Source organism: Pyrus communis, chromosome 11, assembly GCF_963583255.1.
Source record: "Pyrus communis chromosome 11, drPyrComm1.1, whole genome shotgun sequence".
Lineage (NCBI taxonomy): Eukaryota > Viridiplantae > Streptophyta > Magnoliopsida > Rosales > Rosaceae > Pyrus > Pyrus communis.
In genome coordinates, this window is record NC_084813.1 from 22,817,405 (window position 1) to 22,830,853 (window position 13,449).

General features: G+C 33.7%; 1 protein-coding gene and 1 pseudogene across 1 annotated transcript; both read right to left on the minus strand.

The window, feature by feature from the left end:
- Positions 1-285: 285 nt before the first annotated feature.
- On the minus strand, positions 286-2,407 carry LOC137707933 (uncharacterized; annotated as a pseudogene).
- Positions 2,408-6,257: 3,850 nt separating this feature from the next.
- On the minus strand, positions 6,258-9,548 carry LOC137709232 (uncharacterized). Its single transcript, XM_068448329.1, has 5 exons — positions 9,395-9,548; positions 9,201-9,337; positions 9,049-9,096; positions 8,810-8,954; positions 6,258-6,361 (listed from the first exon to the last, which is right to left on the minus strand). Exons 1-5 carry the CDS (start codon positions 9,546-9,548, stop codon positions 6,258-6,260), a joined length of 588 nt encoding a protein of 195 aa, XP_068304430.1.
- Positions 9,549-13,449: the final 3,901 nt, after the last annotated feature.

The window sequence follows — 13,449 nt, forward strand, 5'->3', positions numbered from 1 at the left end:
CTTAAAAGTGCTTCTAGATATAAGCGTTTTCTAAACAAGCACATGCCAAGTGCTTCTCTAAAAAGCACTCCCAAGCATTTTTCCAAGAAACACACTGATTTTAGTAAAACCTTGTGTATTTTTAATAAAAGCACTTGTCAACAAAAGTGCTTTTAAAAACAATTTCATACGATCCCCAATTTGGCTGGAATATGCTCCATTACAACTTCCGGACAAGAGAATTTTCCTGTTAAACGCAACAAAAGTTACTACTGATATAAGCAGTAGATCATCATTTGATCCAATTCCAAAATAGCGGGGAATCAATAACACTCGTGCGTTCAAACTCTCGTAAGTCAATCAAGCACCTACATTAAGATCCGTAAGTTTCTAACGAATAACTAAGCCTTGCACTGCCTGTGATCCATCATCCGCTATCCTGTTAGCTCGAATGGTGCTGATAACGTTTGCAATATTACCCTGACAATGAGAAACTCTGTCAAGATACGATTATATAATGAAGATTTATGGACAATGCAATACAAAGGGTGGTTTATTATACCGTAGCAATGAATCGGTTCTTAGTGGTCAGTTAAAAATGAAAAAGCAGTTGAAGTTACTTACCCTCCAAGTTGGTAACTTTGTTCTTAGTGTAAGCCATTGTTCTTCCCCAAACACTCTCTCAGTACAGCGGCTGCAGATGAAGGGCCAATTCAGTTCAAGAACAAAGAAGCCTAAAAGAATGAATAAACAACTATATGCATCTTTGTGTGTACGCAGAAGGTACGAAACACAAACTAACCTCACAATCACCATTTGATTCATCTGGTCCATGTTACAGTCCATCAACTTAGCAGTTATTGCCTTTACCACCCAAAGTTCCAACTTCGTCATCATTAATCTGCCAAAAAGAAGTGCATAAGCATAATTAACCATGATGTCAGTTTTAAACTTCTAGAACCAGAAAGGTAAGCCAACCTAACCTGAAGAGTATCCCTGATAGCACTGTAAGGAATCCGTCCAGATTCATCAGAACCAAGATCCATCAAGGAAATCAACCTCATCTTAGTTATGCAGTCTTCATGGACAAGACCTATAACATTTCAGAAAGCATAATTTAGACAAACAGAAAAATGTATATAATCCGAAGAAAACCCAGTCAGATGAAACTAAACTTTACCGTAGCTTTTCAGTAAATCAGAATTTGCAGCCTGAAACTCCAAGTAAGCATCCAGCCTCTGAGTCAGAAAGATCTTCAAAAGCTGATATGCCAATGCATGCTTAGCATCCTTCTCCAGTTGCTCTACAGCGGGCAAATTTAGCAAATCACACTGCAGCATAACAAACCAACACATCAGTTATCTGAATGCCTAATGGAAGGGGGGAATATGATCATCAGAGCCAACTGCCAAAAACCAGTTGTTTTGAAGTGATGAAGCATAGTAGCTTCTTCAAAATGCCAGAAACACAATAATATTTATAAATTACTTTATAAGAGTTGTTTCTAAACTACAACACAATTAACTGGGTCCACCACATAATAGAATTTTTTTAACAACAAAAAAAAAAACATATTTTGTAAATAAGAATGAACAGTCACCAAAGAGAAACATGGACTGAAGAATTAGTTCAAAAAAATTTTGAAATTCCACAAGATCCTACAAATATACCTGAAACATGTCTGGGGCCTTCACAAATTCCACAATTGTACGTCTAACTTCCTCTTTGGCTTCACTCAACGTATGCACATCTTCACCAGAAAATGTCGCCAAGTACTTGGTCAGGAATTTGAAAGACTCCTTTGCCAAACTGAAAATACAACAGAAAATATAATTAACTGTTCTTAAAACAAATCGAGGAAAGACATGTACATATAGAAAAAAGATTACAAAGCATACTTTTTGTGTTCTTTCAGAACATTAGCGATGGTCAGAAATAACTGCCTCTGATCAGAGATCTCAATACTCCACTCTTTCAAAAAACTTTCCACATTTTTTAATGAAGGGATGACATGTTCAGTGACCTTCCCATGGATAGCCAAATTAAGAGCACTCAAGTAGACTAAGAACCGGCTATATGGGTTCTCCAGTAGGTTGTACAGATTGAACAAACTGTAAACAAAACAAAAACGGTCAGAAGTACATTCAAAATAATAAAAAGCTAAAGTCATGATCACAATGGTATCATACATCTTTAAGCGCAATGCAGGCTTGTCGGTTGGTTTTTGAGTAATCTTTGAGGATATAAGTTTTGCCATCTCCAGTGCTTCATCTGGACTTTCAGACTTTGTAACAACATTGCAGATAACAGTGAATATGCACTCAAGATCTAGAAGGAAAAAAAAATTCATGAATTTGTTATGATGAACATTGACAAAACCATTAAGATGGCATTTAATTGTCGTTACTAATTGAATGAGTTGATGCTAAGTCCATATCATCCAAAATTGTTAATAAGAACATTTTAAAGAATATTATGAATTTCAATTTCTACAATGGTAGAATCTACATAACTGACCAAAAACACATGCAGAATTTTGAAGTAATTAGACTAAGGAACTTCAAGCAAACATTGATACAATAGTGGATGGACGAGAATTGGAAGAAAAACATTTGCCCAATGTTTTTGTCACCGCAAACCCAAGTTTCGGATTCGTAAGCATTACAATTAAAACTGAGTTTCGAGATTAAGCACGTAGTACGCAATAAAGGACTAAAATTTTGTGGAGATTAGTTTATCTTCTTCAAATCATTGCGACTTGAGTTTAAATCATAATATAGATTAGTATAAAATATCATTTGTACAAGCTGAAAGGAATACGCTTCTTTCTCTTTTCTTGTTCAGTCTCTTTTTATTTGGCTAAATAGCCAAAATTGTTCATGAGATTTGTATAACTCATTACTTTGGTTCCTGAGATTGAAAATCAATAGAAATGGTTCCTGAGATTGTCCACCATCCATCATTTTGGTTCTTCTGTTAAAAACTCTTTGGGTAATTTTCAAAACTTCATAACTCAATCGTTTTTTAACTAAATTCGACCCATAATTTATCAAAATTATGGGTCTTTTCTGATCCTTGTTTGATTTGGATGTGGGTTGTTTGGAATCTGATTGGGCTTTTGATTGGGTTGATTTGATATGGTCCATTTAGCCCTATGGGAATGTGGATACCAACTAGCCTACAGAGTTTGAGAAAGGTGTGAGGTTCATTTGACAATTGGGTTTTGGGTTGGAACTGCGTAAGACTGTCAAGATCGTTATGTTTTTCATATTGTGTTGGAACTTGAAACTTATTCAACAAGAAATTTTTTGACTTAGGACCGTTATAGTTATGGTCGCTTCTCACTAGAGTTTTAATTGCCGGCTCCCATGTCATTAGGTCACTAGCTTTCTTGACCTTTCGACACAGGACATGCATTAACCCCCATACATGGTTTACGATTTGCGGATTCCATACAATATAAAGCGAAGTTCAAGTTACTAATTACAATATTAATTACAAAACACTTATGTTGATCAACAATATGTTATAAATTAGGAAATGAGAAATGACACAACTTAGAAACATGACCTACGATTACCGTGGCATTTTTTGTAATATTATTTTAAAAGAACAGATTGTGATCAATAACAAGGTAACTAATTGATTGGTCAAACAAATGGTGGATTGCTTAGTAGATAGAGCTTTTCTCTTCAACCCACTAATTTTCGAGTTTAAATTTTCTCCCATAGTTCAAAAAATTCAGTGCAAATTATCTTCTCGTTTGTCAAAAAAAAAAAGGATTTATCAGTAACTAAGTATTTCTCTCTGGTTTATACCGAGGTTAGTAAAAGGAAATTACCTACGATTACAATGCTTGATTAATACATTAATTGATTGAGATAAAACTCTAATTCAACCACCAAATATGACAATGGCTATCGATGCAGCAATATCATAAGTTACGATTTGGATACTGGAAGATGTTAGACGTCCTGGTTCATTAGACCGGAGCTCAAAGCCTTGGTCGATAAAATTCCTAACGAGTTTGACAGCTTCGAAGGTGGGCTTCAACTCTCCGTTGCCTGAATTTTTATTCAAAGAAATCGGAGACAACATACCTGCTGAGATGCTGAAGGAAAATTTCCGAACTGATGGTGCACAGTTCCTCCGATTCCCAATGCCTTAAGTGATTAGGGTTGATTTGGAGTTGCGATGCTTTAAAATAAAAATAGCTTACTAAAAATTTTGGAACATTAAATATGAGAAGCATAGAAACGCGCAAGCAAAGTCTACCATACTTCTCAAAAATAAAAAAAACGTTTTTTTATTTTATTTTTAAAGCATGATGATCAATTTTAATCATTCAACATGCTTATAACAATTTTACACAAAAATTTATCAGACACTATTTTTTTAGTTAAAAGTACTTTTACAAAATAAGTTTATTAGACACTCAACAACTTTACTTTATAGTTGTTTATCTTTGCAACTAAATTCATGAAGGGCCATTTCTATTTCGTGCGTAGCCACCCAAACCAGATCAAGTTTGTTCTTACTTGGAGGCCTCAAACCAGATCAGGTTCGTTCATCTGCATCCAAGTGCAGCCTTCCATCCGTGGGAGCAAAAGCATGGTCCAAAATTCCATTTGCCCCGTCGAATGAGATACCGTCTCCATGATCACGACGTTGAAAGCTAATCTTCACGTCTTCTGGCAAGGCTAACCCAACCTCTTGAAATTTGAATTTGGAAACCTCAAGCTCCCGACAGATTACAAAAAATATTTGTTGCCATTTGTCTCTCAGAACACTACTCAAAATGGATATGGAAAGCATATTTTCCACTCCTTTCCTTTAATTATTTATACTAATGTGTTTTGAGAGTAGATTCATGGTTTAAAATGTTTCACATTAATAAACAATGGTTCATATTGTTGTATAATATATAGGGTGGTGCCTAAACCTCTATTAATTTTTGTCTTTTGATTTTTTTCAATTCATTCGATCCAATGGCTAAGAAAAAATAAGATGGAGTGTGTATGGGTACATCACCCAATATCTATTGTGCATCTCATTCATGAATCGCATAATTATCACTAATTTTTAACTAGTAGAAGTTTAACCATAAATTTTAGTAAAACACCAGTCTTCTTGTAACATGTTGGCTTTATATTACTTCCATTTCAAAACAGATGAACCTAAATTCTACGAAGACAATGTGCTTTTTGGCTTTTTGGTTATATAAATTATACACCATGTCAACATAAACTTAGCTAGGCAAAAGCTCAATGCCTCAACTGATTGAGGATATCCCCTAATATTATTGTAGCCAAACTATATTATATTAGGATGGTCGAGTATATTAAGTATTAATTTGTTCAAGTGCCTTATAAGAATAGTATATGTCAGTCGTCTATGCGCACTTAGAATCAATCGTCTATGCGCACTTAGAATCAATAATACATGTAAATTGCAAAATGCATCAATGCTAACAAAAATTTGTGCGCGTATTAACATCATCTTACCTCAAAAATCACATTGTAAAGACACATGCTTGTTAAAATGACGTATAACAACTCATACCTGGATACCATTTGACGGGTTGGTTGTTACTTGATAGTAATGAGACTTTTCTACCTAGCATTTTTCATAAGACTATATAACAAGTTAACAACACAATCTCTACTTCTTGTTTGGAAAAGTATACAAGCAAATCACTATGCATAAAGACTAGTGGCAAAGACTTTGGATTTTTCGTCTACTACCCTTTGTATCAAGTCTATTAACTTTACTCTTGATGATTGAGACGTGCAGCCAAATATTTGACATTCAAATCTCTGGCCGGTATTGTTTGTCTGGATTGCGCTGCATCTTTTTAGATGATGAACTCCCTTTTAAAGTCTTTGATTCATCCTGTTCTAAAAAGACTTAAATGAAACGAATTCAATATAATCGTAGCGTACTAAACCACTAATACAAGGTCATATTTGAAAAAGTTTCATGCATGATCTTATATTAGTTAGTGGCTTGAAAAGTCATCACGCCAATAGATTTTTTAGTATTAAAAACATAACTCAGTATACTAAATGTCATAATACAATTAGTTAAATCTTAAAAAAAAAAAATTAATTGTGTTATAACGCTTGATATACCAGTCATATATTTTCAAACATACTAAAAATTATCTCTATCCTGATGAATCAACGATGAACTCCTCCATGAAATCAGGCCATCTCCAACCGAATGGTCCAGAGGGCCAAACGGCTGAAAATAGCCCGAAAACCGTCTCCAACCGAGGGCTATGCCAGAGGGCTTGTGGGCCCCACGAAATCTGAAAGGGCCAAAGGGCTGGCCCAATCTAGCCAGTCAGCCAGCCCGGGCTGGGCCAGAGGGCTGAGTATTCCTGTCGGATATAATCAACATGAATGCTTAAACAAAAATTTGAATCCAACGGTTAGCTGACTAGCTGTTGTATTCAATTTTTTTTAATGAATTTAAACCTTTTTTTTCCTATAGCTTCTATTTTACAAAATTTGTTTCATATTTTTTTGAAATTCTACTTTTTTTCCTATAACTTCCTAAGCCATTATACAACATTAAATTAAATTAAGTAACATGAAACAACATTAAATAATAAATTATGTTTGGCCCTATGACCATTTGGCCCTCGGTTGGAGACGATTTTTTGTAACAGGACTAAAACGAGCCCGATGGCCCTTTGGCCCTCAATTGAAGATGGAGGCAAATATGACTCTGTACTGTTCATTAAAATATTAATTTCTTAGATGATCAAAGGGCTAAAACGAGCCCTCTGGTCAGCTCTTGGTTGGAGATGGCCTCATGCCCCACTACTTCTGTTTTGCCCTAGGTTTTCAATAATTGTGCATGCAAACAATAACATAACAACTCGGAGTAGAGGTTTAATCATAACCCTACACGTGGCCGCAAACTCACCCTCTGTCTACACTCCGGTCGATGACATTACCCTTCAGTGTGGCTTTTCTAGCGACCAAGTCAGCATAAACCTTTTATATTTCAGTCGTTTAAGTGCACTTAAAATCGAAAATACTAGCCGATGAGCACACACTCTGTGTGTGTGAACAATTTCATTTTATTTTTTGTTTTTTTTATTAAGGAGTGTGATTAGTTTTAAAAATTTTAAAAAGTATGAAAAAATGGTGGTGGGACAATTTCTCTTAATAAGTGAATATTTTATCTTAATATTACATAATTACTGTTTTCTTCCCCTTATGTAAATATTGTGTACCAAAAGTGAGGGTAAAATAGGAAAAATAGGGATATGATTGTCATTTTCTCAAAGGATACAAAATTACTATTTTGCCCTCTTTGTGTAAGTATGTGTATCAAAAGTGAGGGCAAAATAGGAAAAAAGGGGCAAAAGATACAAAATTACTATTTTGCGCTCCTTATGTAAGTATTGTGTATCAAAAGTGAGGGCAAAATAAGAAAAAAAATAATAAAAATTTGACAAGAAGAGTTCTCTTAATAATAGTATAGATATGTAATCGCAAAATGCATCAATGCTAACAAAAATCCGCGTGCATAATATTATCACCTTACCACAAAAGTCACATTGCAAAAGAGACATGCTTGTTAAATGACGTTTACTAACTCATAGCTGGAGACCATTTGACGGGTTGTTTGTAACTTGCTAGCAGTGAGATTTTTCTACCAAGCGTTATCCATAAGAATACATCACAAGTTAACAACACAATCCCTACTTGTTTAGAAAAGTAAACAAGCAAACGACCCACCATACATAAAGACTCGTGGCAAAGACTTTGACTCTTCAAGTCCACTACCACTACCCTTTGTGTATAGTCCATTAACGTTACTGTTGATGATTGAGAATCTTTAATTTAGACCACACTGCATTCAAAGTCTTTGATCAATGAGAAACTAAAATGAAACAAATTCAGTGTAATTGTAACATAATGAACAACTAATACAAAGTCACGTTGAAGAAAATACCAATTCAGGTAAAGAAGTTGATTTGACGAAAATTACTTTTAATTTAACAAATTTTTTTTATGGAATAATCAAAATAATTGATGGTGAACAATTTCAAAAATTACTTCTATCAATTTAAAATCTCAAAGAACAATATACATAATTATACCAATTTCCGCAACCATTTGGCTAAAAAGCTTAATCTTTTATATATAAAGCCAATGGAAAAGGTCAATAGTGATTTTGGTGTCACCAAGCTTCAAAAAGTAATTGGACAAAATACCCCCAAGATAAAAAACCTTCAAAGGCATCCCAAAATAATGAATCAAATAAGGCAGAGGTTTCGTCATTTTAACAGTATTTTTTTAATAATAATTATTATTTTTTTTAATTTGTACCTCACAATAGGCTAGCAATAATGTGATTCAATTTCTCTATTTTTAAACACGTTCAAAACATCTTAAGAGACGTGCAATGCCGGATATAAAAAATGTCTTTCACAAGCGGATAATAATTTGATTAAATTAGTTATTAAATGATTGTTTTTTATTAACAAACGATCTTATCTACACTAAGGGGGAGTGGGGTGGGCTTGACCTCACAATGAGCTAACAATAATGTGATTCAATTAATTATTTATTAAATATTATTTTCTCTATTCTTAATGTAAATTCTATAGAGACCGATTTTATTATATGAATTCAGCTGCTTTAATTGATTTATAAGAGTTTCTTTTAGCATGATCTAAGATTATTTATTTACTTCAAATATTTAACTTTTCTTTTATCAATTTACGCATATAAATATATTTAAAACGTATAAATTGTGCGTAGGTCTATGTGATTCAAAAAATATTCACGCGCGTGCAGAAGGCTACCACCTTCACCATCATCAATGTCGTCATCCTCATCATCTCTGCTTGCCCCTGCATATTCTTCGAGCGAGGCAGAGGGGAACAGGTCCCCCGCTTTGTCTCCTTTCTCGCTTGCAGCTTTCGCTACACCCGTAGAATTTCCAGCATTCATCTGTTACAGTACAATCCGAGATCACAAATTATGCAACTTTTGATTCACAATCCAATACAAGAACAAACAAATGTGTTCAAATTCGAGAACATACCGCACGCAATAGACTCCTCCTATATCTTTCTCTTGCATTTTTGATCGCCTGTGCATTACAATTTCCACAAAACAAAACAAACCTATCAATTTCCGAATCGAAAACCAATTAAAAACTGAAAATTTTAAATAAATAACATTAAAAAACCAAACCTCTTGAAGCTTCTTCTGCTCAGACTCCACTTCCGCAAGGTCTTTTCCGACAATTTGCTCGACACGACAGCAACATTTCGCACAAACACGTTGTTCCTTACAACAAGCAGCACAAAGCTTCTGGTGGGACTGACGGACTGCGCGTTTGGTACAACGTTGGCACTTGGCGGGCTCCGTCAGTGTCTTGTACTAACGGCGCTTCCACTCGATCTGTTCCTTGCAGCGCTGGCAGACCCCCGTTATCTCCGACACCGGCCGGAACCGGCCTCCGACCTCGGTTTCGTTGATTTTGACGCCGAGTTTTGGCTTCCATGCGAATTTGTTTTGGTGCCGACCGCCGGACATCATGGTTCCTTAAATTTTCAAAGAGTAAAACTTATGCGTTTTCTGTGACAACAGAGTAACAGAAAGTCTAGGGTTTTAGGGGAAGACAGACAGAGAAGACTAACCCGATTTGAAATTTGGGTCTTTTCTGACCCGTGTTTGATTTGGATGTGGGTTGTTTGCAATCTGATTGGGTTGATTTGATATGGTCCATTTAGCCCTTTGGGAATGTGGATACCAACCAGCCTACAGAGTTTGAGAAAGGTGTGAGGTTCTTTTGACAATTGGGTTTTGGGTTGGAACTGCGTATGACTGTCAAGATCGTTACGTCTTTTGTACTGTGTTGGAACTTGAAACTTATTCGACAATAAATTTTTTGACTTAGGACCGTTATAGTTATGGTCGCTTCTCACTGGCGTATTAATTGCCGGCTCCCATGTCATTAGGTCACCAACTTCCTTGACCTTCCAACACAAGACATGCATTAGCCCTCATACAAGGTTTACGATTTGCGGATTCCATACAATATAAAGCAAAGTTCGAGTTATTGATTACAATATTAATTACAAAACACTTATGTTGATCAGCAATATGTTATAAATTAGGAAATGAGAAATGACACAATTTAGAAACATGACCTATGATTACCGTGGCATTTTTTGTAATAATATTGAAAAGAACAGATTGTGATCAAGAACAAGGTAATTAATTGATTGCTCAAACAAGTGGCGGATTGCTTGGTAGAAAGAGCGTTTCTCTTGAACTCACTATTTTTTGAGTTTAAATTTTCTCCCATCCCCATAGTTAGAAAAATTCAGTGCAGATTATCCTCTCGTTTGTCCAAAAAAAAAAAAAAAAAGATTTATCCGTAACAAAGTATTTCTCTTTGGTTTATACCTAGGTTAGTAAAGGAAATTACCTATGATTACAATGCTTCATTGATACATTAATTGGTTGAGATAAAACTCTAATTCAACCACCAATATGAGGAGGGTTATCTATGCAGCAATATCGTAAGTTACGATTTGGACACTGGAAGATGTCAGACGTCCTGGCGCATGCACTGAAATTATAGCCCAATTCATTAGACCGGAGCTCGAAGCCTTATTCGATAAAACTCCTAACGAGTTTGACAGCTTCGAAGGTGTGCTTCAACTCTCCGTTGCCTGAATTTTTGTTCAAAGAAATCGGGGACAACATACCTGCCGAGATGCTCAAGGAAAATTTCCGAATTGATGGTGCACATCCTCCGATTCCCAATGCCTGAGTGATTACAGGTTGGTTTGGAGTTGCGATGATTTAAAAAAAAAAAAAAAGCTTATTAAAAAATTTGGAGCATCAAATGTGAAAAGCATAGAAGTGCAAAAGCAGAGTCTACCATACTTCTCAAAAAAGCCCTTTTTTTTTTTTTTTTAAGCATGGTGATCAGTTTTAGTCATTTAACATGCTCATAACAATATTATACAAAAGTTTATCAAATACTCAGACACTGTTTTTTGAGTTAAAAGTAGTTTTACAAAACAAGTTTACCAGACAATCAACAACTTTATTTTATAGATGTTTATCTTCAGAACTAAAGTCATGGAGGGCCATTTATATTTCGTGCGTAGCCACCCAAACCAGATCAAGTTTGTTCTTACTTGGAGGCCTCAAACCAGATCAATTCCGTTCATCTGCATCCAAGTGCAGCCTTCCATCCGTGGGAGCAAAAGCATGGTCCAAAATTCCACTTGCCCCGTCGAATGAGATACCGTCTCCATGATCACGACGTTGAAAGCTAATTTCATGTCATCTGGCGGCCTAACCCAACCTCTTGAAATTTGAATTTGGAAACCTCAAGCTTCCAACAGATTACAAAAAATATTTGTGGCCATTTGTCTCTCAGAAGTCAGAACACTACTCAAACTGGATATTGAAAGTATATTTTCCACTTCTTTCGTTTAATTATTTATACTAATGTGTTTTGAGAGTAGATTCATGGTTTAAAATGTTTCACATTAATAAATAATGGTTCATATTGTTGTATAATAATGGGTGCTTTAGATTTAGCCCCTTACAACTGTTGAACTCTAGACATAAACCCACCTATATTAAAACATCTAAATAAAACCCAAATTTTAAATTTGATGTCATATAAGATAAAAGATGTCCATACATTTAAATTTATTTACAACACCATGCCACCAACATTAATATGGCTATTACGGTTTTTTTGTAGACTTTTAATTTATTGTCTTTTGTTTCTCAACAACATTCAATTAATTCAAGTTTTTTTTGCTTTTAATTTTAAAAAAGAAAAAAAAGAAGTTCTTTTCTTCTTTTATGTGAAATCGCCTAATCCAAATCTAATTAGTTCAATATACATTCTATTGAAAAAGTAGATACATTAACTTGTGAAAATTCAAAAAAAAAAAAAAAAAAAAAAAAAAAAGGTAAAAATAAACTTGTAGATACATTGTTTCTTGTAAAAACTAAACAATAGTTACATTTTTTTTCATAAAAAAAAAATAATGTGTAATTTATTTATTTTTTAAATTACACAATAGGTACACAATTTTCGTAAAAATTAAATAATAGGTACTTTATTTTTGGAAAAAAAAAAAAAAAAAAAAACTAGTAGAAACATTGTTTCTTTTAAAAATTAAACAATGAATTTATAAGGTAAATTAGTTTTTATGTATTTTGCATATATGGGTTTGTTATTCGGTAGGTAAATTATTTTTCATATATTTTACATATACTGGGTATATTATTTTTCTTTTTTTTAAGCAATCTAACATTTTAAAATTTTAATAGTAGGTGCACTATTTGAATCAAATGTCTTCTTTTTTTTTCTTTTTTTCTTTTTTTTTTTTTTGCAGGTAAATTATTTTGCATATATCAAGCATTTATATATGTGTGTGTGTGTGAGAGAAATAATTTACCTACATTAATATGTAAAATATAATTTTATAGAATTAATTAAGCTTGTATAATAACATATATTAGACATGTTTTATGTTATTATATATTAGGCAATGAATTTAATTATAACATTATTGGTTTTTTTTTTTTTTTTTTTTGTAAAATCATTAATTCTCCCATACCATCTATCCGCATGACATTAATTATGTACAACAAACATTCAAATAGGGTTTATATAAAAAAAATTGGGTATTTTAGGCATCCGAAATTTTTTAATGTGTGAAGTCAAACATAATTAATGAATTTGCTGATGTGGAATCTAGTTAATGGGTTTTATTCAAGAAAAAAACTTATGTCGGGTTTTATGTAGAGAAAATTAAGTTTTAGGATCTAAAGTTATATTTTCAGTATAATATATAGGGTGGTGCCTAAACCTCTGTTAATTTTTGTCTTTTGATTTTTTCAATTCATTTGACCTAACGGCTAAGAAAAAATAAGATGAAGTGTGTATGGATAACATCACCCAATATATATTGTGCATCCCATTCATGAATCACACAATTAATTATCACTAATTTTTAACTAGTAGAAGTTTAACCATAAATTTTAGTAAAATGTCAGTCTTCTTGTAACTTGTTAGCTTTATTTTACTTCCATTTCAAAACAGATGAACATAAATTCTATGAAGCCAATGTGCTTTTTGGTTATATACATTATACACCATGTCAACATAAACTTAGCTAGGCAGAAGCTCAATGCCTCAACTGATTGAGGGTATCCCCTAATATTATTGTAGCCAAACTATATTATATAAGGATGGTCGAGTAGATTAAGTATTAATTTGTTCAAGTACCTTATAAGAATAGGGTATGTCAGTCCTCTATGCGCACTTAGAATCAATCGTCTATATGCACTTAAAATCAATAATACATGTAAATCGCAATATACATCATGCTAACAAAAATCCGGGTGCGTATTATCATCATCTAACCTCAAAAATCACATTGTAAAGACACATGCT

Coding starts and splice junctions, on each gene's coding strand:
- LOC137709232 (XM_068448329.1), bottom strand. CDS start 9,548: ATGATGTCCGGCGGTCGGCACCAAAACAAATTCGCATGGAAGCCAAAA. Junction 9,338..9,394: donor ACAGATCGAGTGGAAGCGCC/GTTAGTACAAGA, acceptor CCAAACGCGCAG/TCCGTCAGTCCCACCAGAAG. Junction 9,097..9,200: donor AGCAGAAGAAGCTTCAAGAG/GTTTGGTTTTTT, acceptor TGTAATGCACAG/GCGATCAAAAATGCAAGAGA.